Source organism: Brettanomyces nanus, chromosome 1 (assembly GCF_011074865.1).
Source record: "Brettanomyces nanus chromosome 1, complete sequence".
Taxonomy (NCBI): domain Eukaryota; kingdom Fungi; phylum Ascomycota; class Pichiomycetes; order Pichiales; family Pichiaceae; genus Brettanomyces; species Brettanomyces nanus.
In genome coordinates this window covers 3316920-3343557 of record NC_052374.1, presented here as the reverse complement: position 1 = coordinate 3343557, position 26638 = coordinate 3316920, and the positions used below count along the sequence as shown (strand labels likewise).

Sequence of the window (26638 nt, the reverse complement as noted above, 5' to 3'; positions counted from 1 at the left end):
ATAATAATACTTATATCATAGCTTCCATTTATAAGCTGTAGACATTCCGGGATCCGTAAACGAGTCTGTAAAATCAGTGAAACTTCCCGACAATGTAGAATCCGTGGCATGAATATTGGGTCGGTGAACATCAGGAATTGAGTCTGCTGAGTTTCCGTTCAGTCTTCTGAGAAGTTTGGAAAGTGCCTTGTTGATTACACCCTTATCAGAGAAATACTCCTTCTCGGCTTCCTGTTTAGGCAATGTCTTTTCTTGAAATCCTTTAATGGACTGATTGGTTCCAAAGGAGTCAATTATTTCCCCCGATTGCGTTACAAAGCTTGGTATTCGGGTTACAGGAGCAAACATCCCCGTTTCCTGCGTACTCTTTTTGATTGTGTGTTCTCTGGCCACCAATATGACCCCACCCAGGACCATGATGCATATCCATAGTCCTACCAATCCTAAGGAAATGTACAATTCAATCAATAATGTTTTTCTGTATCCTTTGACTATCGATTTGATCATAGATTTCATATCATTCTTGACAGACTTCAATTGGTCCATCACTTTAGAGCTATTTTGAACATCATCACCTCGGAATGCCTGGTCCAAAAATTCAGTAGAATTTATCTTAGGAAGGCTGACATCTGCCTTTTCATGAACCCATTCCATTGCTTTGGTTATCTGCATTAATCTTGTTGTCAAAACGCAACCGACAACACTTTGAATAGGTTGATAAAGAGGTGTATCACCAAATATATCCTTCAATCTTTCATTCATCTCCTCAGTGAACTCATTGACTGTATCATTAACAGATTCTGTAGTGCTTCTAACCCATCCAAGCATATTGTCATTCAAATCGTCTTGATAAGCAAGAATGTATTTGTTTGTATGTGAACACCAATCCTCTACAGAGCCATTTATATCTTGTGACACCTTATTGCTAGCACTTTGAATGAACTCCTCCACATTTTTGGTGTCTACAGTGGAAAGTGAGTGAAGAATAGCACTCTGGAATCCAAATGATATTAAGCCAACAAGTCCAAGAAGAAGTACTGGTAAAGCATAAGGAGAAAGGCCATAATTAACCATCCACCTCAATCTGTTTTGTGCAATAGGATTATTTAAAGAGGCCAGTCTACCCAGGATACTGCTCACCATGTTAGCACTTCTGTTCTGGAAAGAGTCTAATACTTCAATATTCCTTTGAATATTCTCTGAAGACTCTGGTCCCAAGTTTTGCAAATCTCCTGCTGCATGTTTTATTCTTGACCAGTTCCTATATTCACACCAGGACTCATAAATCATCATGGCTATCATGGCCAAAATAAGGACTGCAACAAGGATCATAGAGATTCTATAAATAATCTTGCCTGCTTCGTCGTAAAACTCCTCGATCTCGTTAGAAGATCTGCAAAATGTAACGGTCTTTGTATCTGGAACATACAAGTCTCCGGATTTGAATTCTTTGCTGTTGGCTGTTTCATTGATCTTGCCCTTTATTGAATCAAAAGGTTTTGCTAATGAGTGATTTCATTTCACTTTCAACTTGGTCAAAATCAGGGATATCACCCTTCAAATTGTCAATCTTGGTGTTGATACTTGAAGAAATCTTCCAGCTTTTTAGGGAGCTGATTGTTAAATTAACCTTCCCAATCCTGTGTTGAAGTTTCTTATCATTGCCGTTATCATCACTTCCAAATATATCTTCAACAGTACTAACTGTATCATCCACAGCACTTATGATTTTATTGGAAATTGTTGAGATTTCACTTAAACCGTCTTCTAGATCATCAGCTAAGGAGATAATGGTATCATTAGCAACTTTAATGACTGATTCGGTGGCATTCAAAGCAACATCTGCAGAGATGTCGATAGCGGAAGTAAGAAGACAAACGTAGATACCAATCGTTAGGTTGATTGCAAAAATAATCATGTTTTTAGAGGCCGTTAGAGTTAGCATAAGCCCCTCTGCCAATGCTTGATTGGCCTCTTTAAGGGATTTCGCTATCAAGATGTTTGAATATTTAGAGAGGTAGTGGGGGAGGCTAGCTGCATAAGATGCATATTTCTCAGCAGATGAGCAGAGGGAATAAGTTTGAGCTTCAGCTTCTGAGAGAGAATTATCGAGTGATTTCTTGAAAAGTACTAGCTTCAAAGCTAAGAGAAGGGTAAAGATGGTGTAGTAATTGAACCATACTTGGGAGAGTCTCTCTTTGAGGTTAAGATATGGTCTTCTATATTGGATAGTTAATGATTTTCGGTTCATTTTTGAAAGTGATTATAGTATTCATCGAGGTCCAAGTATAGAATATCCATGATATCCATAGTATTTATTCAAATAGCGAAATCCCTTAAGAAAAATATGTTACCATTTTGAAACATTCCTAAAGGGTCAATCTAGTATACTAATTTGAATAAAAGTGTTTCAAGTTCTAGATAAGTTAAATAGCGATAATAATAAACATATGCGATCCTATAGGTCCTCGTCATCAGTCTTTCCCCATCTATAAATATTCCATCCAAGAGATAGTGAATCATCGTGATAGATTTCCTTGCACTCGTCATTTCTAGAAGCACCAGCACCAACGACCACCGGTAAGAAATGATCATTAGTTGGATGACTCAATCTATAAAGTCTGCTCCATTCTTTTTTAGTAGGAAGTTGTATTAACTGGGGCAACACATCCTTAGATGGCCCAGATAGAATGCTAGTCAAAAGAGTGTTAAAAGGCTTGACGTAATCCATCGATTTTTGACCACCGTACACGGCTTTACTCATATCGCGCAAGTTGTGGACAGACATACCAGAAAATATAAGGCAGCCATTAAGATCTCTGTACTTGCTCAATATTTCGCCTAGTTTGTAGTGAATATTGATATCATCGGTACCTGCAAGAGACACCTGAATAACGGGAACATCAATGTCGAGCTTGTTTGTATCTTCGGTTTGAGTCTCGCCAAAGGCAACTCTCAATGGCACCCAACAACCGTGGTCGATTCCTCTTTCCCTGGTTTCTGCCACAAAAAAGTTGGATTCAGAAAGAGTGGCAACTATATCGTCAGCAATAGCCTTGTTGGCCAATGTATGGAACTGATTTCTGTAATGTTGAGCAGGAAATCCATAGAAATCATAGATAAGAGTATTTTCGTCCGGAGTAACCTTTCTGGACTGAGTATTATTCTCCATGAACCGGTCTTCATTTGGGCCAGGAATTGCCACCTCGATTCTATCAGGAAAGTCTGTCTGCCAGTGGCCAGAGACACAAATAATAAAGTCTGGTTTCAAGACATTCTTTATATAGCTGCCAACTTGATGAGTTTTGTCCCAGGCACCAACATTAGAGCCGAAATTTCCGCTGCGATCAGCAAAAGTAGGTCCACCATGAGAAAGGAAAAAAATTGGTAAGGGTCCAGAAGGGGACTTCCTAAAGTTAAACTTGTCAACCGAATAAGTCATTGGATTGTAATAATCGGTAGTTTTGCGGGGTTGTGTAAAGGCTGATGTAAATTTGGTAGAGATCTTGTATAATAGTGACATAAAAAGCACAACAGTGGATATTAAGATCGTTCGTGAGCTCAGGAACATGAAAATGATACGTGAAATTGACAGAAGTGGTCAAGAATTCGTGGAAAGTCACCTGTACTTAAAGTTCTTATGAAAGATTCATTAGGCTTACACAGCCGATCGCTTATTAAGACGCTTACAAAGGTTCGCGTGCGGCTGTGCAATGATCAAACGATTTGCTGAGTCAGCTCTAAGTAAATATTAATAATGACAGACACTGCCAGTGCAAGGAGAAGTAGTAATGATTAGGGATTTTGAATGGTTGGAGAGTGTAGGCTGGTATAATGGAATCTAAATACTATTTTTTTGGAGATAAAATTAATTTGTAAAGTATTATACTATCGGATTTACATACACAGGCTAACCCTGAGTTTTGTTCTCCCCTATCCTTTTCACTTTTTCTTCTCGTTCTCAGGTGAAGAAGATCTACAGCCAGTACCAGCCTTGGGTGGATACTTTGGATCTTCTTCATCAAAGACGTGGTTGCAATTGCACCAATCTTCCTTTGGGTGACTGTCCATGATACTGGCGACGTGATTGCCGCACCCGGTCCATGACACTTTTTGACACAGTGGACAAATTGCTGTATTGCACATAGTTTTCTACGGTAATGAGGTATAACCACACCGCCTCTACAATCGCTCCTGTGCGTCAAAAGTCAGCTTTATATAGTTTTCTCGATATCATCAGATGCTTCCATATTAGGAAACTCCGGGAGTTTCCCCACAAATTGTTCAAGTGAGAAAACTAAAAAAAAAAACGTCTTCTCCAATGTGGGGAAATGAGATGATGTGATCTGATCTGCCCGGTGTCATTGATTTATTCTCCTTTCTCTTCATTTGTATTGTGTGTACTTAAGTAAAATAAAAATAAAAACGATTAGCAGGGTCACATCTTTTCCACAATTAAATCTGCATCGTTTGAAGAGTCCAGCACCAAAGTAATGTTAGGTATTGCTGTTGCCGCTGCGTTTTCACTTACTGGTTCATCTTTCCTTGTTACTGGAAGTTTAGTCGGTCCGACAGTTTCGGTGATATCACCAACTCCCCAGAAACTCAGCATACAGATAAACCCAGTCGCAAGCGCGGATTCAACGTCAACCTTATTCTCGTCTAAAATCATCTCATAGTCAAACTTCCACTGTCTCATTAATCTCACCTTTGCTACTCTCTCTCTGATCTCTTCATCGGCTCCTCCTGGATTTACAAACCTCTCCAAATATTTAGTACCTCTTGTCCATCCATACTTGTGGCCATCATCTAAGTAAAAAGTTCTCATTCTACCCACGGTAATACCAGATTCCGAGTTCACCTGGCGGTGCTGAAGGCCTATGGCCTTATTATGGAAATCAACAGCAGTCAGAAAGAAACCTGCACGAATTGTGGCCACTTCTTTCCTTTGTGGAAAGCTTAAAAGGCTCCAGACTGGACTTGTAGACGATTCTCTTTCAATGGTATAGACCTTCTGACCATTCTGGTCAAATACATTGACGAGAGTCTGTCTCTTATTGTTATCTCTTCTGATATAGAGAGCAGTTGTGGGGTTTTCTAAGGGAATAAAGCTTGCATCCGAAGACCGGAAGTCAATAATTGGTTTCAAATAAGCATGTTGGATAAAATATGTAGCGATAGTAATTAAGCCGCTCTGAACACGAACAGCAGGTGCTCCAAAGATAGGCATCGATTGATATTTTAAAGCAATGTACTCAAAGAAAAAGGACTAACCAGGATAGTAGAAATTGTTTCATTAGCGCCAGCATTTTATTATATAGAAAAAAAATGGGGCCTTTGGGGAATTTGTTATCACAGGATTTCGTGTCGCGGTACAATAAGAATACGGTTGATACTTTGTGTTTATTTATCTAACGTATCTATAGAATTCCCCAAGCATCCTCTGTTCCATGACATATTCTGCTACATGCAACAGAAGCAGAGAGAGGATACTCAGAGACAGCAATTTTCTCATCTACAAACTCATCGGCGAAATTATCCTTACCTCTGGCCATAGCACCAATGAAAACACACAGGCTTTCATCATCGTCCAAAGTCTCCACATAGTCCTTGACAGGTCTCACCTTGGCATCAAAAGACAGTGTGATTTTCCGGCATTTAGTAGGTAAATGATCGGTGATAGGATTCTTAATAATACGCAACAACTTCTCCTGCGAGTTGACAGATCTAATAGATAGTCTATGCAACAATTGCACCATCAATCCAGAAAATCTCTTGAAGGTTCTTGGAATTCGCACAGATGGATTCACTTCTATAAGAACTCCCTTAGATGTATGTATGTAAACTTGCAATCTTCCTGCCTTATTCACCGGTGAATCCAACAACGTCAAAAGACATTGATGAGTGATATCAGGTCTGGCCTCACTAATATCTCTACCCATCTTTCTCAACAATCCTTGATGATCATCGCAATTAAGAAGCGCATATTTCTCGCTTCCAGGGCCACCCCCGGTACTAATTTTATGCGTTTCCAATGACGCTTGAGAGAGAACTACTATAAGCCTTTGAGTAACTTTATCTCTTGAGTTCAGTGGCTTGGGTTGAACGGGAACCAATGAAGCCTCTGGGACTTTTGTGGTTGTGGTCTCTTTATGCCCCGATTCATTGTTCCTTTTTCCATTTGTGGCCTTGAAATTGATAGCATCCCTCTGTTTGGAGTCAAGAACCATTTTTGTATGCAAAACAAAGCAAAAATGTTTGTTCACGTTCTAGAGAAGGTAATGTTAGTTTAGGACAAGATGACTTTATCGATGTAAAAAAAAGGAAAAAAAAAATTTTCAGCATGTGCCACATCTAACGGCTTTCGCGATTTGTGGCGCAGTGTCAATATAAGTGATGATTGAATTATTGTCATTCAAGGCTGGGCTTCTACTACCCCATTCTTGTAATCTCTTAGATCGGTCTTCTTATGATATACTCGGAAGATTCATTTGATGATGATGATGTTGATTTTGATGAGGTTTTTTCGGCGGCAGCTGTTGAAGCCGCCAAGAGGATTCCAGTGTCTAATAGTATAAGGACTACGATTCATGATCCCTCAGTTGTTCCCATTGCAAATGGGCGAGCGACGTCAATTGGTGATGAATTGTCACAACAGACGAATAAAAGTATTAATGTGAATCAGGAAGACTTGAATAATGATAAGTTGCTTACTTTAAAGGGTGAAAATGCTATATTAAGAGCGCAGTTGGAACGGATAGCCAAAGAACAGGATGAAGAACACGATAAAATGAGATCCAAATATCTTGGAATGATCCAGGACAAGGATTCGAAGATTACTGCATTGAATGATACAGTGGGGCGGTTCAAAGATGAAAATGAGTTTCTCACGTCGGAAAACAAGACCCTTTCCACAAAATATATACGAGGAAGCCAAGGAGAGAATAGGAAGAAGAGGAGGGTTGAGGAGGTCGACGAGACGCGGTTATCAACACAGATGCCAACGGAAACGCCGACTCAGATAGGTGCGGTGCCATCGACACTAGTGCAGTCAGGAGACACGATAAGAGTGGCCATAGTCAATCAGGCAACGATCTTTCAGGACGAAAAGATGCTGTTCATCGAATCCATATCGAGCCAGGGAATTCCGGGTATGTCACAGACAATCTTTGGCTATCTTTCGAGGATTTCGTCGTGCTTTTTGTACCAGTATAAGGACTTTCAAGTGGGTAATCGTGGCGAAAGCATCAAGACATCGATTGTGAACTACCTTATTGGATTTGAAAACAAGAATAGAATCGACCTGCTTCTTTCTGATTTTGTGGAAATTCTTCTTGACTATGTCCTAGGATCATTGGAAATGCACGACGAGATTAATCAAGGATTGAAAGGAATAGAGAGTAGCTCTGAACATAATAGCTCGGCGTGTAGTGGTACCGTTAGTTGGCTCGATGCTCACAAAGACAAGAAGGGAGATGGCTCAGTTCTGCTCCCACTCCCGTATCTTCTGGCTCTTGTTCGTTTCTCACTTAATTACAGACCCAAGGCTATCAGTACGGAGGTACTTGAGGATACTACCAAGAAAATTGTGTCTATCTTGAAAAGCTTTCCAGAGATATTGAAACAGGATATGTTCTACCTTTCCCTTGGAGGCGAGGAGAAAAGTTTAGAACATCAGGAACATGCTTCCGATGAAAAGGAGGGACAAGACCCCACAGACTTTCAAATAGAGGAGAAAACGATGCACGTGAGAATCTTGGAGGTTTTCACAGTGTGCTATTCAATGGACATCCTTGAATCATTATCGAAGCTATCTATATTTTCCAAGAGCTTCAGTGGTGGTGATGACTATGAAGAGGATGATGAAGATAAAACTGCAAAGACGCTAGGCGCCTTTTGGAATCACATCCCAAGGGATCTTGTCGTGAATACTTTACTTTCGACCAAGACTCCGGCCATCTTTGTTCATAGTACGGTAGAGATTATGATCAGTTCGATCACGGGAACAAAATTTGCATTTGAAAATGCCGGCCTGTTCACAGAAGATCAAGCCCGTGAGACCAAAGTGGCTGTATTCGAGAACCTGATTACCCTACTAGACAAAGGAGGACTAGATACTGACCTGAACATTAACATCTACGGCTTGAATCGAGCCATTGGTTCTAACTCATACACCAGCCTCTTGGAACTGCTCACTCCTGTCAACGGACTCACAGATATACCGGTTACGCACTCTCCGGGTGCCTACAAATCGATCTTATTTCCAGAGAGTCGATCTGATTCGATGAAGCTTGAATTCTTAGTTCTCAAAATTAGATTGAAGATCTTGCAGATGTTTGAGTTGTACCTTTCGTACGACCGAGGTGGGGATATCGAGGAGGACAAGTTGGTTCATTTGATCTCTGCACTTGTGTCTGTTCTAGGTAAGCAGCAAGAGATGGTTTTACGAGCCCCGAGATCCAAGAACATACCTCTTCGAATGGAGCTGATATCAACGATTGTTCGGCTCATTCATTTTATGGTGTCACCTCAAGGACCAGGATCAGTCCAGGGACTTCCTAGCATTACGTTACGAGAGATGGTGATCGCTTTACTTCGTATATCCGCTGACAGTCTTAAGAATCTATCAATTGAATATGTGAGTAGGCTAAGGTTGATCGATGCGTTTAAATACCCAATTTTCAGCGAGAGTTTTGAAACTTACCTCATGGATAAATTTGGATTTATAGATGAGGTTGAATACAACGAGGAAGAGCAGTTCAAAACGGAAAGAACACAGGTTGAAGTGAGTAGCAGCAATGGAATGGAGATTAACTATGACGATGAGACAATTGATATGGCCCGTGACGTGATTGGTCAATGCATAACTAGTGATGAAGCAGATATGCTCCATTACAGTATCAACTATGATATTCCAGAAGAGGAGGATGTGGAGATGAGTATTTAAAGTTACCGAGCGTTTAATGTGAACTATATTAGAGGTGAAGACTATACACAAAAAAAATGATAACCAGTGTAGGCACAAATACAAACCCTTGCACTTGGCACTAATAATCATCTATTTGATTTTGCTTTAAGCCTGGGTCTGGAAGTGGTTCTTGAACTTTCTGGAAACGTATTTCAAGTAAGACATCCTACCAGTACCGGTAGTTCTTCTTCTCTTGGCCTTAGCAGCCCAGTTGAATCTTCTCATTTTAGCAGCTGGATATCCACAAGAAGAACAAGTCTTCTTTTGAATGTGGAAAGATCTCTTACCGCATCTCTTGCAGAGAGTGTGAGACTTTGTCTGTTTTTTTCCGAACGATGGAGTACCCTCTGTAGGTTATATTGTTAGTAAAGGTCTAAGGAAAAAAAGAGGAAAATAGCAGTTACAGTCCGCACCTCATCCTTGTCATACTTACTTCCCATTGTGGTTTATGTATCTATGTTGTTTGAACAGTCTAAAGAGAAGATGGAACGATTCAATACCTTTGACAAATGAAAAAAATGGAAAAAAACTAAACTGAAAAATCTCACGGGCTCGCGGTGGCCCCCTGCCTACCTAAACTTTCCTTCCCCGGTAGCATCTACAGTGAGTTTACTACACAGGAAAAAAATTTTCTTTATCTGGTGAGGTCGAAGGAGTGGATTTAATCAATTTTATGTCACGTGAAAAAGAGCAGAGGAAACCCTCATTCCAAACATGGTAACGCGTAAAGCGTGTTCTAAGCGTTACATAAAATACCGCGATACATATAAAATATGTGCAAATAACGCGTCTGTGTTTACGCAAGTGTAAGGGTTGTGAGAAGAGGGAACATTTTTTTTGATTACCATAAGCATAGTACGCCACCCACTTTGTGACTTCCTGTTATCATCAATAATAATCGGATAGAAGATGTCTACAAGACAGTTTCCACCTTCGTCTCCTCTACTTAACTCAGAAGCAGAGGATGTTCCTACCAAGGGACTAGTTTCTGGGGCATTTAGGGGCCAAAGTAAGTCTGATTTTGACTACCCAACTCCTAACCCTTCTTCTTCACTTGGATACTTGCCATCGTCTTCGACGGGTGAGGATTATTCTAGGGCAGTTGAAGAGAATAAAGAGAACATTTCACCATCGTCACCTCAGCGGGTCATTAAGAAATACAAGGCAAATACCCTGCCGTTAGCTTCTACAGCTTCCTTCAATGCCCAAGTGCGTAAGATTTCAAAAGTGTTGAATATTGACCCTACTCATGACTGTCATGTCAGCGTGGGACGGTCAACGAAGCTCAGCCAGTTTACTTTGAATCCACACAATAAACTTATGTCCAGGGTCCATTGTATTGTTGACTACATCAGTGCAGAGCATAAAGTACAGCTTTACTGTAAAGGCTGGAACGGATTAAACGTGACAGTTCCAGGCTTGGTCGACGTTAAGGCAGTAAAGGATAATGTTTATTCAATTGAGCCTAAGGGACTTGATGCCGTCAAGAGTGACAGAGTTCTCTTTGAAGATCCTCAGTTCACCAATTTTTATATTTTAAAGGGTGAGACGATTAATCTTCCCGTTATGGAGAGTATTGTGATGGATATTCGTGGTGAGGTTGTTTTGATAGAGTTTAGTAGAGAAGGAGACAATGAGCTAGCAATGGCTGTCGAGGACTCCAAGGAAGTTAACGAGACCAAGGATGAGGATGAAGAAGTTAACGAGGCCAAGGAAGAGGATAGAGAAGTTAACGAAGCCAAGGAAGTTATTGAGAGTAAGGAAGCCGAGGAAGTCAACGAGGCCAAGGAAGGTATTGAGAGTAAGGAAGCTGAAGTCAAGAAAGTTATTGCTACCGCTCCAATCAAAAGTCAAACAGCCAAGGCTTTTACAGAGACTCCTAATAAGATTGTCACCAAAGTTCTTGCCAAGATCGTCACCGCTCAGAAACTCAAGGCTAACGCTAATAGCAAAGAGTCGAGTAAAGAACCACCCCACGAGCACCACAAGAGAGTGAGAAAGGCCTACATTCGTGAGGAAGAAAAAGAAGAGAAGGATTTGTTTGAGCATATGACGACTGCACAGATTCAGAGTGTTTTGAAGGAAATCCCTGGTTTAAAAGACATTACTCATGTTCTAACTAATCACATTGCATACTCCAGACTGTTGCAAGTGCCTCTTTCAGATCTGCTTAGCCTCAACCCAGTTAAAGAGGGCGGCCTTACACGGCTTCAGTTGAGATGTGTCTTGGTTCACCATATTTCTTGCGTGGGTCTGATCTACAGACCAGGTACAGACGCTGCTGGTTTACCCTTGGACGAGGAATACTACTATATTCCGGAAAAGGATGAAGATAAGTCACGTGTGACACTTGTGGAAGAACTGAAGGGTTCTGCCTCCCATCTTAGAAGTTGTAGAAAGACGCATAAGCAGTATTTCTGGAAGAGGCCTAAGAAATGAGCTATATAGAAGTATCACGTGCCATAACGTGCCACCTTATTACTGGCTGACTGGATGTTCAAATAATTACTTATTTTCCTTTCGTTTATTCACATGCGCGATTCAACAAGTGTGGAGACAAGCCAGGCCCAGTCCACGTTTGCCTTGATTCGCCATGGTATAAATCTGTAATTTATGCTTGTACTTCACATTGTTGGTAATAGAAGAGAAGCACATGCTCACTGCTGCATGCCCCAGGCCGTTATCTTCGGTAGCCTGCGACGGCCTGCGACGGCCTGCAACGGCCTGCGACAGCCACATCCCACCGGGCACCGAAGCCACACCCACACGGGGTAACAATCTCTCGCGCCTAACGCTCACCCTCTAAACTGCTCGTACCTCTCGCCCAAAATGTAGAGAAAATTTTTTAAACGATAATGAAAAAGGAAAATCCAAGGAAATTCAAGAGACCCGGTTTTTTTTTTTGGGTCGATGAATAAATAAGAACTCAGATCTTTTCACAATGGGAAATCTCCGTTTGTAATTTTCTCCTTTTCTTGCCCCTTTTCCTTCCCCTTTTTCTTCTGTTCTTCTTCCTTCATACGTCTATCCAGCTACCTTACTAGTCTCTATAAAAATGTCGGACGATCATTTTCTTTTCACCTCTGAATCTGTCGGTGAAGGTCACCCTGATAAAATCTGTGACCAAGTTTCGGACGCTATTTTGGATGCATGCTTAGCACAGGATCCAACTTCTAAAGTCGCCTGTGAAACTGCCGCCAAAACCGGTATGATCATGGTCTTTGGTGAAATCACTACGAAGGCTCGTCTAGACTATCAAAAGATTGTCAGGGAAACCGTCAAGCAGATTGGTTATGACGACTCTGCAAAGGGCTTCGATTACAAGACTTGTAACGTTCTTGTTGCCATCGAACAGCAGTCTCCTGATATTGCTCAGGGTCTTCATTTGGAGGAAAGTTTGGAGGAATTGGGTGCGGGTGATCAGGGTATCATGTTTGGCTATGCTACCGATGAGACTAAGGAGAAGTTGCCTTTGACTATCTTGTTAGCTCACAAGTTGAACAAAGCAATGGCTGATGCCAGAAGATCCGGTGAGCTTTCTTGGTTGAGACCTGATACTAAGACTCAGGTTACCATCGAGTACAAGAATGATGACGGTGCTGTTATTCCTCTCAGAGTTCACACCATCGTTATCTCTGCGCAACACGCTGCTGAAATCTCAACCGAGGACATCAGAAAGGAATTGAAGGAGCATATTATCAAGAAGGTTATTCCAGCTAATATGTTGGATGATAAGACTATCTACCACATACAACCGTCTGGTAGATTCATTATTGGTGGCCCTCAAGGTGATGCCGGTTTAACTGGTAGAAAGATCATCGTCGACACTTACGGTGGTTGGGGTGCTCATGGTGGTGGTGCCTTCTCTGGTAAAGACTATTCCAAGGTGGATAGATCTGCTGCTTACGCCGGTAGATGGGTTGCCAAGTCCTTAGTTGCTGCTGGTCTTTGTAAAAGATGCTTGGTCCAGCTTTCCTACGCCATTGGTGTTGCTGAACCTCTTTCTATCTACGTTGATTCATACGGCACCTCCAAATACTCTTCTAAGCAGCTTGTTGACATTGTCCATAAGAACTTTGATTTGAGACCAGGCACTTTAGTCAAGGCTTTGAATTTGGCTAGACCTATTTACCAGAAGACTGCCCGTTACGGACACTTCACTGACCAGTCCTTCTCATGGGAGCAGCCAAAGAAGCTCTCTTTATGAGTTGATATCCGCTCTTTTCCTTCTGTCCCACTTAAACTTTCCTGTTTTACTACTTACAACTAAGGTGGAAGGAAATGCGTGTGTCAACTGCGGAAATTCACCACCGATAGACATCAAAAGGGAAGAAACACAAATCCTATGTACAGTTCGTTATCCCGTCCGAACACACATGCACATAAAATGCCACACTTTCATTTCACATCAACTTTACTTACAGAATCCACGCTCAACTCATGGCTTACTTTTTTCTTACTTTTTATTTTTCTGGCATTCATTCTATCTTATTTCCTGCAGTCACTCTTTTTGTGTTTCTCTTATTATTCTCCGCTTATGCATCTCCTGCTATTTTATAATTTAGGCGATCCTAATATATGGGAAGGCCATCAACTGTCCTTTTCCACCTAATCAAAGAAAATGTAGCTTCCAATTCTTGACTGGCTTTCGCGTGGGCCTTAATTTTTCGCGTCGTTTCAATCGATAGGGACTTGTTCGATCATTATTATATATTTACGATGAAAAGTACTACTAAAGTGGATAGTTTACCCCGATTCCCCTTTTATGATGTCCGTGTGACAGGGTTACTTGTTGGAATATCGAAGGATCGCGGTAATCCCAATTATCCGTACGTAATACATCTCGCTGATTTTTCAAGGCCAAATTATGAGGTGAGCAAATTCAACAAAAAGCTGGCAACGACGAATGACTTCATTCACTATGCTGCAGGGAATACTGGGATGATTGATGGAGTGCTGACCGAGACATGGCATAAATATATGTTTGATGTGATCTGTTTCCCTCGAGAATTCCGGACTCTTGAGAGAGTCTTCGTTAGAGATGGATTAAAGGTTGACTCCGATATCAATTATTATGAGAAGCGACTAGTGGCCCGAGAAGAATTTAGTGATTTTGAAAACGATAGTGATTTTGATAGACATGAAGGTGAAGTCTTCAAGACGATTTACAGTCGAGCATCCTCCGGACCACTATCCACGCTCGTTCCACACCGCTGGTTGGTGTCTATGACAGTCAAAGGAGGCATTTTTCATGGTCAAAGGCAACTAAAAGGCGACGTGGACTCAAGTGCAGGTCGATTTGCTGTTTTCCAGTTGAGAAATGAATGTCTGCGGGGTGATGAACTGAAAAAGGATCAGGGTCTTTCTGCAATAGTCAGTAATGTTCACAAGTTCCTAGATGAAAGGGGTGCCGAATTTCCGGGGAAGCCTGCGTCAGAGGCGCAGATGCTCTCCGAGCATGCCTTTGCTGTCAAAAAAGAAAGCCCTTCACAGGAGTCCAGTTATCCTCCTCCAGTTCATTTCTCTCCACCCGCTGGAGACCCTTTGCAGCCCATTTATTCGAATATTAGGGACTTGCAGACACTTTCGCTAAAAATGACAAACCAGCAGCCTTCGTACTACGTTCACGTGACTGTATCGAGATTGATCAGAGGTCAGTCTCAATATATATATATATCTCAAGCCAACGGGATGATCAATTGCAAGGGAATCGAGGTGGAAATTGAGGATTTACAGGGAGAAACCATCCCTATTACGGTAGCAGGCGATGATCTATTACGATTCTTGTCATTAAAGCCGAAAATGTTGGTCCCAGATCGATGGCAGTTTATAGCTGGTTTGGAAAGAGATATCAAGAGTACGCTACGGCAGATGGTGTTCAAGGATAAAAAATACAGTATGCTCATCAAGAAAACAGGACTGGCCATCAACTGTAACGGAAACGGTATCTGTCTACCTGTTTGGCGGTGGATGTATGCGGACGAATAGAAAGAGGTGCATAATATGTACTACTGTCAGAATTAATATAATGAATATTATGGCGTTATGTGAATGAAACCACAATTCCGATACTATCCGCGGCCGTTGTAAAAAAGGTTGGGCTGAGGTTCTCTACTGCCAGTGGTACCGCGGTTCCCGTGGTTTCTTGGGGGTTCCTGCTGTTCCTGCTGTTCCTGCTGTTTCTGCTGTTTCTGCGGCTCCTGCGGTTCCTCATATCCTCTACCGTATTCTCCACCACATGTCTCAACGTGAGGCGTTCCTTATCTTACGCACTAATTTATTGTTTTCGTATCATGTTCTCAACACCCATTATTATTTTTTGTAAGGCTATTTCAGCTCATCCCTTCTTTATTGTTTCGCTTGTTTGATTCTTTGTCTATTTGTTTGCTTTCTACTTTTTGTTCAATTGTTTGTATCTGAAGTTTGTTCTGTCTTATCGTCACGTCTTAGTAGCGTGGTTTGCACTTAGTCCTTGCATTAAGCAAAATAATTATGAACAATCGTTCTTCTCCCCAGCCTGACAGGTTTTACGGCTCTCAGGTTCTACCTTCTGATTCATCATATGATCAATTGATACAACAGCAACCGCAACAGCAAATGTCTTTCAAATCCTCTGCTCCATTTTCCCAGTCTTGGAATTCTCAACAGTCACAACAACTACAGCAACAACTGCAGCAACAACAACAACAACTGCAGCAGCAGCAACAACAACAACAACAGCTGCAGCAACAACAACAGCAGCAACAGCAGCAACAACAATCACAACAACAATTGCAGCAGCAACAACTGCAACAACAGCAACAACAACAACAACAACAACAACAACAACAGCAGCAGCAACAGCAGCAACAGCAGCAACCCATAATGCCCTATACAACACAGATTTCCTCAGCATCTGGTTCGTTTGGTCCTTCTAATCAATATAGTTTATTTGGTTCACTAGGTTCACTTGGATATACTTCTGCATCACCCACTGCGTTTTCTAATGATGATTTGTATGCATCTCCACACTCCTCCGTCAGCTCTGTTTCTAGAGATTCTATCTTTTCTCAGCCTCCAAGTATGGGAAGTGTTAGTAGTAATACCAGCACTTCTTCGATACCACTGGACTATTCAACAATCAATGGAGGTCGCAGTAGCAGGTCATCGCGCCGACCAAGCTATCTTGCCGAACCCTTCTATGCTGCCCATGGCAAGCTGGACTACCAGGCGCAGCAGTTGAAAATGATACAGCAGCAGGCACAGAAGTCACAAAAAGCACAGCAAGAATATCAAGGTCAACACATTCCATCGTATGCACCACCTCCAGCCTTTACGTTCAGAAAGCATTCATTCCCATTTGTGTCCCAGCAGAGCACACCCGTTCTCAACAGCCTCGATGCAGATCCCTCGGCACAAATTCCCAACAGTTTTCGAGGCATTAGAAACAATAGTGTGGATGCATCGTATTTGTCTTCTGCACGGGGCTGTTATAAGGTGCCAGAAGTATGCTCTACTGAGGGTCTTTTGGAACCCACTGCTTTGCTTTCCACACAGAATGTGCCAGAAAATGCTATAAGAGATTCCGTACCTTCTGATACTCCCTCTCCATCATCTAGCTATGTGCCGTTAGATGACGGTCTCTTGCTTGACAAAAGTACCAATCGGATTATCACGTCGCAGAAACTAAAAGACCAGTTCAAGCAGTGTCGGAGCTATTTCGGTGATTATAAAGCTTCGATGAATGTTGTCGCTCAGATGAATAAACTGCTGGGACATGCTTCTTTTTGTGGTTTTTCTGACTCTGATATCAAAGATTCTAGCAATGCAGCGCTTCAGCTTAGAACAAATAAGCTTTTAGACTTTCTTCTCACTCAAAATGAAGATCTTCGCTCTTCGAGTCACTTGGCTAATAAGAACTACTCTCTTATCCTCAACAAAAACGGTCGTCTGGATATCATCTCATTTCCCAAGAAGTCCAATTTACAACTAATGCCATGTGATATGATAATCATTGAAGGTGATAGGGGTAAAGATCTTGTGATGGTTCTTCAGCCGATTATTGAATTCCGGTTCGCTCTTTTCTTCAATTATCTCAAAAAGAAACTTCATTTGAAGAGTCTTGAATTTGGAAACTCCAGTTTTTCCTCTTCCTCATCTTCCCATAATAGATCATCAAGGAGGCGTGCTGGTAATAATGGTAATCCTGCAAAGCATGCACGTTCCATTATCAATGAAGATGAGAATTTTATTACTTTACCAAACAAGCAGATCCTTCGATTTGCCAAACCGCATGAACTGAATCAGCTTCTTTCCAAATATAACGATGAGCTGGTAGCTCTTAAGATATGTCTGAATAATGTTACATCCCTCAATTTAGACCTTGTCATTAAAAATGTTGAGTTCCAATTTGATAAAAAGAAGCTGATTATTTACTATTATTGTCTTCAAAGATTGGATTTCCGAGGACTAATCAAGGAACTGTTCAAGATCTACAAGACCCGGATCTGGCTATGTGCCATTCTTCCTTTGGAGAGGAGTTTCAAGCCGCTTCTAGACTATGAACTTGACTCCAAAGGAATGAGTTCTAATCCAGGCGATAAGACTTACCGTTCTAGGGTTCATGTCGTAAAGGATTCTATGCCAAATACGGATCAGATTTATAGTCTCTCAGATATAGAGGACCCTATCAACTTCCATTCCAAGATCTTCAATAACCTGGTTGAACTGTTCAAGTTTGAGATTTCTCATTTGAGCTTGTTCAAGGACAGGTACTGGTTTTTAAATGATGGACGATGAGATTCTGCTTTTTATTTCACTTACGTTCTTCATTCGTTGTCTTTTTTCTTTAATGCGTTCTCAATCGTCACAGCTTGCAATACGTTATACAATGTTCATTTTCCATTTTATTCCTACGTTCGCTTTGAGGTGCCGTGTTATTTTATACACTATATATACGTATATATTATTGCTTTGTACTGCTCTTTATATAAATCCAGATTTACGGATAAATCACTCCTATGTGAATAAGAGTCCTTTCTCACCTCTCTAGTCAACTATTCAAAGCATAGATTTTTCTGCTACTGTTTTTTGGCTTTTGGACTGGCCATTCTTTTTTACTCTTTGAAGGAATGAACACTGGGTGCTACATTGGTATAGATGTGGGATCGCGCTCGGTTCGAGCTGTGGCCGTCGATGCTGATAGTGATGAGGTTCTGGCCCAAGCTGAATCTTCAATCAGTTATGAGGTTGATCCAACAAATAGCAGCTATATCACTGCTAGTCAATGTGAGGTATGGGTTGCATTTCTAGATGTTATAAAACAGGTAATTCGGAATATTATGGGACGATCCATTATAGGAATATGCTTGGATGCTACCTGTTCATTGGTGGTGATGAGAGTAGAATCAGATGGTTCGCTAGTACCTCAGAACGTTGACTCTACCTATTCCAAAATTTCCGGTAAGGATAAGGGAATTGTATTTTGGATGGATCACAGATCTGAAGCCTTACGGCCCAAAGACAATCCCAAAGAGATGGAAAAGCTTGCTGGAATGTTTATTCCCGAAATGGCCGTACCCAAAGTGAAGCAGATCAGTGAAGATTGTGGAGAAGCGTTTCAAAGCCTCAAATTCTTTGATCTTCACGAATGGCTCGAGTGGATGCTCATTACCAACGGAGAAGCAGATAAGGGCATCAGTGAAATTACAGTTAGTGGAAATTGCGAACCAGTTGGCATTGATGGTTCTTTAGCAGGGTTCTGCATGCCCACATTAAACCACAGTTGCGATATTCCTATCCGTGCTGATCAGATAGGAAGGGCTTGTAAAGTGGTTGCTGGGATTCCGTTTGCTGGGCAGCGCATTGGATACGTCAATAAAGATATTAGTCAGTCTTTGTTTGGATCCGGATCCCAGGTGGTTGTTTTTTCTGGGCTAATAGACTGCTACGCATCTTTCTTTGCTAATTTCAAGTCGTTGAATGGGTTTACGGATCCCGGGAACTGCATGATTATGGTTGCCGGAACGTCAGCATGCTTTTTATCTGGAACTTCGCAGCCTCGCAAAGCTCCAACGGGGATTTGGGGCGGCTTCAGATTACTTCCAGAGTACTGGTTTTACGAAGGTGGATTCAGTTGTTGTGGTGTTCTCATAGATCATCTTTTCCATGACCATCCATGTGGATACACGTCCTCCCAATTGGCCAGTTCAACTTTCTGGAAGGATTTTGACTCTACGGTGGACCGCATTACTCGTGATTATGACAGCGAATGGTTTTTGAATAGAAGAAGGTTCTACAGTGGTGATTACTTGGGTAACAGGACTCCGTACAATGATTCAAGTATCTCTTCTTATCTGATAGGAGACTCGATGGTCCAAGATGAAAGAAATCTCATATCTAAATACCTCCTAATACTTGAGTATATAGTACTTCAAGCAAGGCTTATGCTCGAATGCTTCGTTAAAGACGGCTTTCCTCTTCAAAATATGATCGTCTGTGGTTCTCTAGCCAAAAATTACAGATTGATGGAGTTACTTGAACTCGTATTAGCAGCCACATTTGGCATTCACGTATTTGTTTCAAACTGTGTATCTGACATGAAGTATCATGCGGCATACGGTAGCAGTATGGTAGCAAAATGGGCTAGTAGAGATGATGAAAAGGGTAGCGGCCAAAGATTGGAGCCCTTGAAGGCCGTGAATATCGAAAGGAACGCTAAAGCGACAACAGCTGATAGGGTAGTTTCATTGATGAACATTAAGTATGGGGTAATGATGAAGATGATAAAAATGCAGCAGATTACTAATGATCAGCTCGATGCTGATATAGACATTGAACAACATCATCAATAGTCCATCGCTTAGTTCTTTTCACCAATAGATGATTGACGATTTCTTTTGCCCAAGCAAAATCATTGTTTTGCAGATCCTTATCAGAATCCTTTAGTAGATACCATGACCAAGTGATTGTAGCTATGCGATGAGATGGTCTAGCACTCTTTCCTATAACGCGAGGTTTATTTGGAGGAGGGTCAAAGGGTAGTCTGCTTTCCAGAATTGTATAGAGGAGAACTCCTAATGACCAGCAATCGTTCTGTTTACCATCATATTTCAAACTGAGAAGTAATTCTGGGGAAACATAATCCTCAGAGCCGCATCTGGTGGATAGGAGAGGATTTTGAGGGTCGATTTTCTTGGAAAGTCCAAAGTCAGATAGAACACAGACGGATTGGAGCTCTCTACCCGATTTTTGTACTATTTCGGAAAGATTATAAGTCAATAGCACGTTTTCAAGTTTTATGTCACGATGACAAATATTATGGTGGTGTAAATACTCAACAGCAGAGACAATATTAGAAAAGATGACGCGAATGTGACTTGAAGTGATGGAAGATCGGTTTGAGAGAACAAATGTAAAAAGATCTCCACCTCTATAGTAGGGCATGGCCATAAGCACCTCGTTGTACTTCAAATTCGAATCGCAACCAAGCATTCTGACAATATTAGGATGCGATATATCCTCCAAGAGCTCAAGTTCTTTAATTAACGAGGCCTGTATCCGTATTTTTGTATCTTCATCTTCCTCGTAAATTCTTGTAACCTTTATAGCCACTTTACCATCTGTTGTCACATATACCTTGCTAAAGGATCCCTCTCCTATTGGTTTAGTTTTGCATATCCAAAGCTGACGGGATTGTGAAAGCGAATGATAAGTAACGAAGGTAAGCTCGTCAGACTTCTTCGGGATTTGTGTATCTAGAAGTGAGGATCCTTTATGATGGTTTAAAGCCAATTGACGCTCCCTCACAAAGGGCGATTGAATTGGTCGAGAAACAATACGTCCTACAGGTTTTATCTTAAAGTTCTCACCTCTATGCTGCCCACTTTCGGGTGTGTATTCAGAGAGCATACGCCGCTGAGGAGCAGGCACAGATGGAACTCGGAGAGAATCTGCACGGTATGATGAGAAACATCTGGCGGAAGAAGAAGGGGAAGAAGCCGGCAGCTTGTCTCTAACCTTGGGTAAGTTTAGAGACGTCATTCGATCGGATTCGCTGAGCTTTTCTGGATGCTTGATATCATCGTTGGAAACTTTGTTGCCCTCGGAGGCATTAGAGTTCCCATGAGTCATCAGAAAGAAATATGACAGCCCCCTAAATACGACCTGAGTATGGATATCTATATAGTAAATAAATAACATCACTTTATTTTGGGTCGCTTACATCTCATCGCTTCTCAGGATCCGCACGGCCAATGAGCCAATCTACTTTTGCATGCAATTTCTGCAGAAACGAGTCCATAAAGTGTTAGAATCTGCTGCTCTTTGTACTCTGCACCTCTTCTTACCGATTCATTGCTCCCCTCCTTCTAAAAGCCATCTATAAATCGATGAATCCTACTTTTTCCTTAACTCATTTTCCGTTTTCGGCTTTTCATTTCACCCCAAATTTTTTCCGTCTTTTTTTTTTCCGTCTTTTTTTTCTCCTTCAAGTTCTTCTTAATCGTCTGTCTTCTCTCCTGGGTACCCACCACCACCACATCGTTCTGTTTCCAACTGCTGTTGGCCGGTTAATTGCATTGTCCCTTAGCATTGACCTTTAGCTTTGCATTAGACAACTCTTTTTTATTCTTTTCCTACTTGATTCGTTTTTTTTGTGGTCCGTATGTCGGTTACTGTTCCACTTAAAGCCGACCAACGTCAGCCGTTGTCCAACGGCAAGACTGCTGATAGTACTACTTCGGCGCCTTATATTCCTCATATTACAGACAATCTTACATCATTAAATGTTGTGTTACGAAGGCAGGCATTGTACACTTTCCATGAACTCTCCATATTTCTCAAGTCCCTCGAGTCTTCAACTCTATCTGATAACGAAAAAAAGCGTTCTTTTCTAGAACTTCTCGTCAAGTTTCGGCAAAATTTCTTGAGATTGTATGTTATATCCAAATGGGCTCAAAGATCGTTGTCTGTTCAAACTTTGATTGATTTATTCGCTTGGCTTAGGCAACAGAGTCAGACCATATCGGGTGCCTTGACCCAATTAGGTACCATGAAACAGAGTATGGTGTCTGCAAAGATTCCTAATCCCGATATTTCGACCGCTTTAGAAGTTCTTGTAAAGGGAAGACCTCAGTTACCTGCTCATGGGTTTTTGAAGGAAGTCAAGCTCACTCCTCGGCTCATTCTAAGGACTCTTAAACGACTCAATGTTGCTATTTCCACTCGACTGGCTCTCCAGGAAAATCTACCGTCTACATTTTACAACTATACGGTTAAGGATGGTCGTGCCACATTCAAAGTTGCTGGTTGCTTTCAATGCGCCATTTCTATTGCTGATGATAATCTAAAAGAGCAGACGGATAGTGCTGATGTTCCTTCCTCTGCTTCATTCACATCTCCCTTTTATCTCATGGACTTTAAACTTGGCTTCCGTTCCAAAGACACAAAACTTGTTCCTGCCATTACTGCTCTTCCAGCAGGAACATTTCGTCATCTTGAGCGATTTGCGGACTTTCAGCTTGCACATCATGGACTTTCCGGACTCTACAGACTTCTTCATGAATATGCACTCTCTTGCAAGCTTTACACATTGCATAGGCAGCTTCTTCAACTTCGTGTGGGACTTTGGAGGAGTCATATGGTTCATACTTATGATGCCGAGAGGTGTTTCATTGTAATCACCTATTGGCTTAAACGGAAGGCTCCACGTTCAACTATTGAGATCGGTAAGCTTGGTTCTGACGAATTAGGATTCCGTTGGATTAAGGAGGGTAGACTCTATAAATCGCATGGACTGAAATTGTCTCAGGAGGATGGTTCCATCGATATTGAAGGATTGGTGCGTAAAGTAATTGCGCTTCATATCGAATTGGCAGTTTCTGCTATTCAACAAGGAGTTTTCGACACTGTCGAAAGTGCTGATAAGTTTTGTACTCTATACGGTGGCAGCCAGTTGGTTTTGGGAGTAAATCACACAAGAACTGTCATCTACAGTATTGATCCTCTTTCTGGCGATGGCTATTTCCAAAATCCTACCCCTCTGATGAATGCAATTGCCCGACAGATCAATAGTGACCCTCGTAATACATTTCTGGGTCTATTGAGGCTTCGTCTGGAGACTCAAAAGCAAGAGCTTGCCGGTATATTAAAGACAACTGGTTGGCAACATATTCCTGCTGTTAAGCTGGGTGCTGCTGCCTTGCTTGTTTCCGAAGGTATCAATGATTCCAACGGAAGCACATACAACTCCACTGGAACAAGGACGATGTCGGCCCACCCAATAATGGCCGCCAACCTTGAGTTCCTCAAGAATAAAGCTGTCGCACCTCAGCTTCTCTCTTTAGAATTTTATCGCCGCCGTGAATGGCCTAGGGAATGGTTTCTTGCCGTGGCAGTGCCGGGATACTCCACTCGGCCCCAATTCTGGGTTTCAAAAGTGAGATCAAGTCAAGGTAACTGGACTGTTGATTGGTCTTGTAGTATAGAGCCACCAGCAAAGGGACATTCGCATTATTCCTACTTCAGTCTAATTGACCTGGCTAAGGTTAGCACCTCCAAGTTAGTTTGTTATTTGATAGTCCAAGAGTTAACGGACGAAGGTTGTCAAATTAAAAGCTTGGATAAGAATGACTCTGAAGTTAACGAATTTGTGGAGAAAATTCAGGGCGGGAAAGGCACTGGAGAGATCTCGTCACTTCTTCTTCTCAGTAACAAGTCTCTCTTTGCTATTCCTAACGCACGTGACTCGCTGGTGTTAGTCGCATTGATTGATGATCAAAAGCTCACTATTCGTATCTACGGTAAGCTGCAATCTAGTCTGGCACTTGATGCCACTAGCAGTAACATTGCCAGCTCGGTTGAAGGTACCTCGATCAATCTTAACCGCGAATCAGGATTGTTTATAGTAGAGACCGTTGTGAATCTCACCGAGAGATTCGGGAGTGGTGACAGAAAGAGTGCATCCGAAGGGTCGCCTGCTACTTCTGGCGCCATTGAGAACTTCTCTTCTACGGCTGACAGTCCTCTCGGTGAGGGAAATATCACATCGCGTGGTATTTTATCGGATTCACTTTCTGTGCTTAAGCAATTATCTGGTCTTCTTTCCTTGCTTCAATTGGTTGGCAGAGATTCAGAACTAAAACTTCTTGACGTTTCTCTGGATAAGGTGAGTTTCCAATACGGATCTTCTGGATCGGAGTCGATTTCTTTGCAGGTGATTCCCTCTACCTCTCATAGTTCGGATGCTGTTTTCATTGAAATGCCTGAAAATAATCCACATCAATTATGTTTGCGTCACCTTATTAATATGGTGTCCTCAGACTTTAGTTATCGAAAGGTTGGTGAGCTTATCACATATCTTAAGCTAACCCTTCCGTTGTTCAAAACGTACATCGATCTCACTGATGATAACAAAAAGATTGCCAAAGAATTCAGCGACGCCAACGATGGGCCTGATATTTCTGTGGATAATGTGAAATTAACTCCTGATCACGGGTATAGTTTGTCTTTGTATCATTTTGAGTTGATGAAAGTGCTTTACTATAAGACAATCAGTAAGAAGGTGGATAAGAAACAAAAATTCGAGCGGTTTAGGTATAATTTGAAAGTGGAACTACGTCACAGGTATAATAAACTGTCTCTCCGTGGTTCTGTTTATCTTATATCGCTGGATGATCCATACATCAGATTGGGGGGTGCTGGAAGTGCTGTATCAGCTAACTCAATACAGTTAGGGACAGGTGCGTCTCCTACTTCTTCTCCTGCAACAGATGAACCTATTAGGACTCTTCAGAGTAAGATTTTGAATACTTTAGGGCAGTATTTCAGTGGTGATAGACCAATTGATGGTGCCACTTCATCAGTGGTTTGCTTGAAAAATGCCGTTGCCTGTGACTATAAAAGTGTCGCTGCAGTACTTCAGTTCTTGCACAAGAAGATGGAAGAGGTAATTTACCAATGATTCAACTATAAAAAAATGAGTCATCATGTGTTACTGATGTACTTAATTATGTACCATGATAGTGTATATTAGATGGGAAAACGAATAACGAAACTCCGAGATGGCTTGCATCTGCCTGGTGTAGCGAATTTTTCCATCCTTAAGGGACTCGACCTTTTTTTCCCCCTGTCTTGATGATTCGTCTCCTTTCCTTTACTTGTCTTTTTCTTCTTCACTTTTATGCATAGTATTGAAGAAGTGTCCAACAAGAAAGGAGCGAGAAATGATACATACTTCTCATCACTGTATGTATTTGGGCCTTTGTCTGCTCACATGGGGGGATCAGGTGCATCATCTTCATCATCAGCAGTAGTTAATAGGTATCCAGATGGAAAGCGCAAGAGGGTGAATTATAACGTTAAGAAAATTCAGCAAGCCCAATTCACGCGGAACGACGCTAGTGACGATGAAAACGAAGACGGAAATCATGAGACAGAGGAAGAGAAGATGATGAGTGCCTTGGAATTGAAGAAGGCCAACAAGAGGTTTGAGGAACTTAATAGAGAGAACTATAATGACAGTGTCAAGATTGAAGTGCCAAAGAATCTCACTCAGTTACATTTTATGAGGAATAGCAAACCATCGGTGGCGGTGAGGCGATTATTGAACTCGAAAAAGACGTGGAGTAACTATCTGGATGAGCTTGATAAGAAAGAGGTGAGGAAGCTGAATAGGTTGGAAGTCAGACCGAATATTAGTCGAACAAAGAAGTTGTGCACTATATGTGGTAATATCAGCTGGAGCAGTTGTACGAAGTGCGGAGCTCGTGTATGCAGCGTGAAATGCATGGGGATGCATAAGGAAACCAGGTGCACAAATTTTTGAAACGTAATGTATGTATATTGGGATGTATTTGTTTTACACGAAATACTTCAGGTTAAACACTCGTAAATAAGGTCCACAATCCCTTCAAGTATCCAATGATCTCATCTCCTCCGAGCTTACTCTGTCCATACAATCTATCGACAAATGCAATAGGCACCTCAGCGATAGTAAAGTTTAAGGATCTAGCTCTAACGGCCATCTCCATCTGAAAAACGTATCCTTTGGACTGGGTGACCTCAATAATCTTCGCTAGCACTTCCTTCTTGTACAATCTGAATGAACCTGTCAAATCACTAACGTGAGGTCTAAGTAACTGGCTGGCGAGGAAGTTGGCACCCCGAGAAATCAATTTTCTTTTGAAGTTCCAACCATAAACACCCCCATTTCCGGCATATCTCGTTCCAGTGACAATATCATAATCATTCTCTTTCTGCTTGGCTATGAATTGAGGAATGGCTTCAGGGTGATGTGAAAAGTCTGCATCCATGATAATCACGAAATTTCCCTTAACATAGTCCAAGGCAAACTTGTACGCAGTACCAAGACCCAATTTTCCTGCTCTTGTCTGCAAGTTAATATGGTCTTCACCGTAAAGCTTAACCAATTGCTTGGCAACCTCTTGAGTACCATCTGGGGAATTATCATCCACAATGACAACTTCCCAGTCGAGCTTGTTCTCTTTAAAAGTCTTAGCTAGAAGATACGTGATGATGGGAAGATTTTCCCTTTCATTGTACGTTGGGAGAATAACCGAGTATTTGTTGGCCATGATTAGCTAGAAACTGATGAACAGTAAGTGAACAGAGAAGTGAACAAGAGCCACGATTCAAATTGTTTCTGTTCTCATGTTTTTTCTTCAAATAACA

At 41.6% G+C, this 26638-nt stretch overlaps 13 protein-coding genes across 13 annotated transcripts; 8 read left to right on the top strand and 5 right to left on the bottom strand.

Moving 5' to 3' along the window:
* Positions 1-15: 15 nt before the first annotated feature.
* On the bottom strand, positions 16-1918 carry FOA43_001565 (uncharacterized protein; the record flags this gene model as incomplete). The annotated part of the gene is made up of 2 exons (XM_038921877.1): positions 16-1479; positions 1631-1918. 2 exons carry the CDS (start codon positions 1916-1918, stop codon positions 16-18), a joined length of 1752 nt encoding a protein of 583 aa, XP_038777805.1.
* A 2520-nt stretch (positions 1919-4438) lies between these two features.
* FOA43_001564 (uncharacterized protein) lies at positions 4439-5230 on the bottom strand (the record flags this gene model as incomplete). Its single annotated transcript, XM_038921876.1, has 1 exon — positions 4439-5230. One exon carries the CDS (start codon positions 5228-5230, stop codon positions 4439-4441), a length of 792 nt encoding a protein of 263 aa, XP_038777804.1.
* A 190-nt stretch (positions 5231-5420) lies between these two features.
* On the bottom strand, positions 5421-6230 carry NEP1 (18S rRNA pseudouridine methyltransferase; the record flags this gene model as incomplete). The annotated part of the gene is made up of 1 exon (XM_038921875.1): positions 5421-6230. The coding sequence occupies one exon, from the start codon at positions 6228-6230 to the stop codon at positions 5421-5423; it is 810 nt and encodes a 269-aa protein (XP_038777803.1).
* A 239-nt stretch (positions 6231-6469) lies between these two features.
* On the top strand, positions 6470-8947 carry FOA43_001562 (uncharacterized protein; the record flags this gene model as incomplete). The annotated part of the gene is made up of 1 exon (XM_038921874.1): positions 6470-8947. The coding sequence occupies one exon, from the start codon at positions 6470-6472 to the stop codon at positions 8945-8947; it is 2478 nt and encodes an 825-aa protein (XP_038777802.1).
* A 126-nt stretch (positions 8948-9073) lies between these two features.
* Positions 9074-9408, bottom strand: RPL37A (60S ribosomal protein L37A; the record flags this gene model as incomplete). The annotated part of the gene is made up of 2 exons (XM_038921873.1): positions 9074-9315; positions 9402-9408. The coding sequence occupies 2 exons, from the start codon at positions 9406-9408 to the stop codon at positions 9074-9076; spliced, it is 249 nt and encodes an 82-aa protein (XP_038777801.1).
* A 233-nt stretch (positions 9409-9641) lies between these two features.
* FOA43_001560 (uncharacterized protein) lies at positions 9642-11407 on the top strand (the record flags this gene model as incomplete). Its single annotated transcript, XM_038921872.1, has 2 exons — positions 9642-9648; positions 9924-11407. 2 exons carry the CDS (start codon positions 9642-9644, stop codon positions 11405-11407), a joined length of 1491 nt encoding a protein of 496 aa, XP_038777800.1.
* A 616-nt stretch (positions 11408-12023) lies between these two features.
* Positions 12024-13175, top strand: SAM1 (methionine adenosyltransferase sam1; the record flags this gene model as incomplete). The annotated part of the gene is made up of 1 exon (XM_038921871.1): positions 12024-13175. One exon carries the CDS (start codon positions 12024-12026, stop codon positions 13173-13175), a length of 1152 nt encoding a protein of 383 aa, XP_038777799.1.
* Positions 13176-13736: 561 nt separating this feature from the next.
* FOA43_001558 (uncharacterized protein) lies at positions 13737-14956 on the top strand (the record flags this gene model as incomplete). Its single annotated transcript, XM_038921870.1, has 2 exons — positions 13737-13742; positions 13862-14956. 2 exons carry the CDS (start codon positions 13737-13739, stop codon positions 14954-14956), a joined length of 1101 nt encoding a protein of 366 aa, XP_038777798.1.
* Positions 14957-15005: 49 nt separating this feature from the next.
* FOA43_001557 (uncharacterized protein) lies at positions 15006-17746 on the top strand (the record flags this gene model as incomplete). Its single annotated transcript, XM_038921869.1, has 2 exons — positions 15006-15010; positions 15451-17746. The coding sequence occupies 2 exons, from the start codon at positions 15006-15008 to the stop codon at positions 17744-17746; spliced, it is 2301 nt and encodes a 766-aa protein (XP_038777797.1).
* Positions 17747-18078: 332 nt separating this feature from the next.
* FOA43_001556 (uncharacterized protein) lies at positions 18079-19800 on the top strand (the record flags this gene model as incomplete). The annotated part of the gene is made up of 1 exon (XM_038921868.1): positions 18079-19800. The coding sequence occupies one exon, from the start codon at positions 18079-18081 to the stop codon at positions 19798-19800; it is 1722 nt and encodes a 573-aa protein (XP_038777796.1).
* Positions 19801-21611: 1811 nt separating this feature from the next.
* FOA43_001555 (uncharacterized protein) lies at positions 21612-24908 on the top strand (the record flags this gene model as incomplete). The annotated part of the gene is made up of 1 exon (XM_038921867.1): positions 21612-24908. The coding sequence occupies one exon, from the start codon at positions 21612-21614 to the stop codon at positions 24906-24908; it is 3297 nt and encodes a 1098-aa protein (XP_038777795.1).
* A 219-nt stretch (positions 24909-25127) lies between these two features.
* FOA43_001554 (uncharacterized protein) lies at positions 25128-25772 on the top strand (the record flags this gene model as incomplete). Its single annotated transcript, XM_038921866.1, has 2 exons — positions 25128-25134; positions 25258-25772. 2 exons carry the CDS (start codon positions 25128-25130, stop codon positions 25770-25772), a joined length of 522 nt encoding a protein of 173 aa, XP_038777794.1.
* A 52-nt stretch (positions 25773-25824) lies between these two features.
* Positions 25825-26541, bottom strand: DPM1 (dolichol-P-mannose synthesis; the record flags this gene model as incomplete). Its single annotated transcript, XM_038921865.1, has 1 exon — positions 25825-26541. The coding sequence occupies one exon, from the start codon at positions 26539-26541 to the stop codon at positions 25825-25827; it is 717 nt and encodes a 238-aa protein (XP_038777793.1).
* Positions 26542-26638: the final 97 nt, after the last annotated feature.